Consider the following 845-nt stretch of genomic DNA (forward strand, 5'->3'; position numbering starts at 1 on the left):
GCTGCGCCAGCCGCTTCTCCAGCTCCGCCATCTGGGGGGAATGAGGGGGGTGAGACGGCAGGACACCCCATTTTGGGGTCAGGCACAGTGTGTGCGTCCCCTCCCCACGCTCACCTTGGCGGTCTGGGCAAACTGGTCCTGCTCCGGCCTCCAGTACAGCTCAAAGGTGACGGCGTCTCCGGTGGGCACCGGGGCTTTGGCGGGGCTCTTCCCCGGCACCGCCTTGCTGCACTTCGCCACCTCCAGCTGCTGCAGCAGGCGCCTGGGCAGGGGGAAAAGGTGGGCACGGGGTCCCTGCACCGCCCCACGGTGGCATCTTCCCCCTGCTCCCTGAGCTGCGGCCCCGGGCTCCTGGGACCCCACTCACTTGGCCAGGGCACCGTCGGGGTCTGCAAAGTCTATGGCTGCGGCGGGGCCCAGAAGCTTCTCCAGGTGGCTGGAGACCAGCTGCTGCTTCAGGCCCTCAACCTGCCTGGCCAAGGCCATGGGCGCCAGCTCTTCCTCTGCTGCTGACTCCTTTTCAGCATGCTCTGTGCCGGGGGAGGAGAAGCGGCCGTGTCACCCCCCTGGGTCAGCCTCCCCACTGGTCCCCAGGGCAGGGGTGATGCTCACCTGGATCTGCTCCACCTCCTGAACCAGCTCCTGCACCTCGTGCTGCAGCCGCTGGTACCGCTGCTGGGGCGTCTCTTTGGCACCAAGACCCTCGCCGAGCAGATCTGCTGCATCTCTTGAACCAGCTCCTGCAGCTGCTGGTACCGCTAGGGTGTCTCTTTGGCACCAAGACCCTCGCCGAGCTGCGGAGAGTGGAACGGGGGGGTCAGGCAGGGGCTCACGGCCTGCCTCCG

At 67.6% G+C, this 845-nt stretch overlaps 1 protein-coding gene across 1 annotated transcript in view; it reads right to left on the reverse strand.

Annotated features, from left to right (window-relative positions):
- The window catches only part of DCTN2 (dynactin 2 (p50)), a gene marked incomplete at both ends in the record, with an annotated part of 2,163 nt that extends 1,369 nt beyond the window's left edge, over window positions 1-794 (reverse strand). The window contains 4 exons of the mRNA XM_009578364.1: window positions 8-31; window positions 115-262; window positions 368-528; window positions 613-794. Of these exons, the coding sequence (XP_009576659.1) occupies window positions 8-31; window positions 115-262; window positions 368-528; window positions 613-794 (515 nt within the window). The remainder of the gene's footprint in view (window positions 1-7; window positions 32-114; window positions 263-367; window positions 529-612) is intronic.
- Window positions 795-845: the final 51 nt, after the last annotated feature.

Source organism: Fulmarus glacialis, unplaced genomic scaffold (assembly GCF_000690835.1).
Source record: "Fulmarus glacialis isolate BGI_N327 unplaced genomic scaffold, ASM69083v1 scaffold12070, whole genome shotgun sequence".
Classification (NCBI taxonomy): Eukaryota; Metazoa; Chordata; class Aves; order Procellariiformes; family Procellariidae; genus Fulmarus; species Fulmarus glacialis.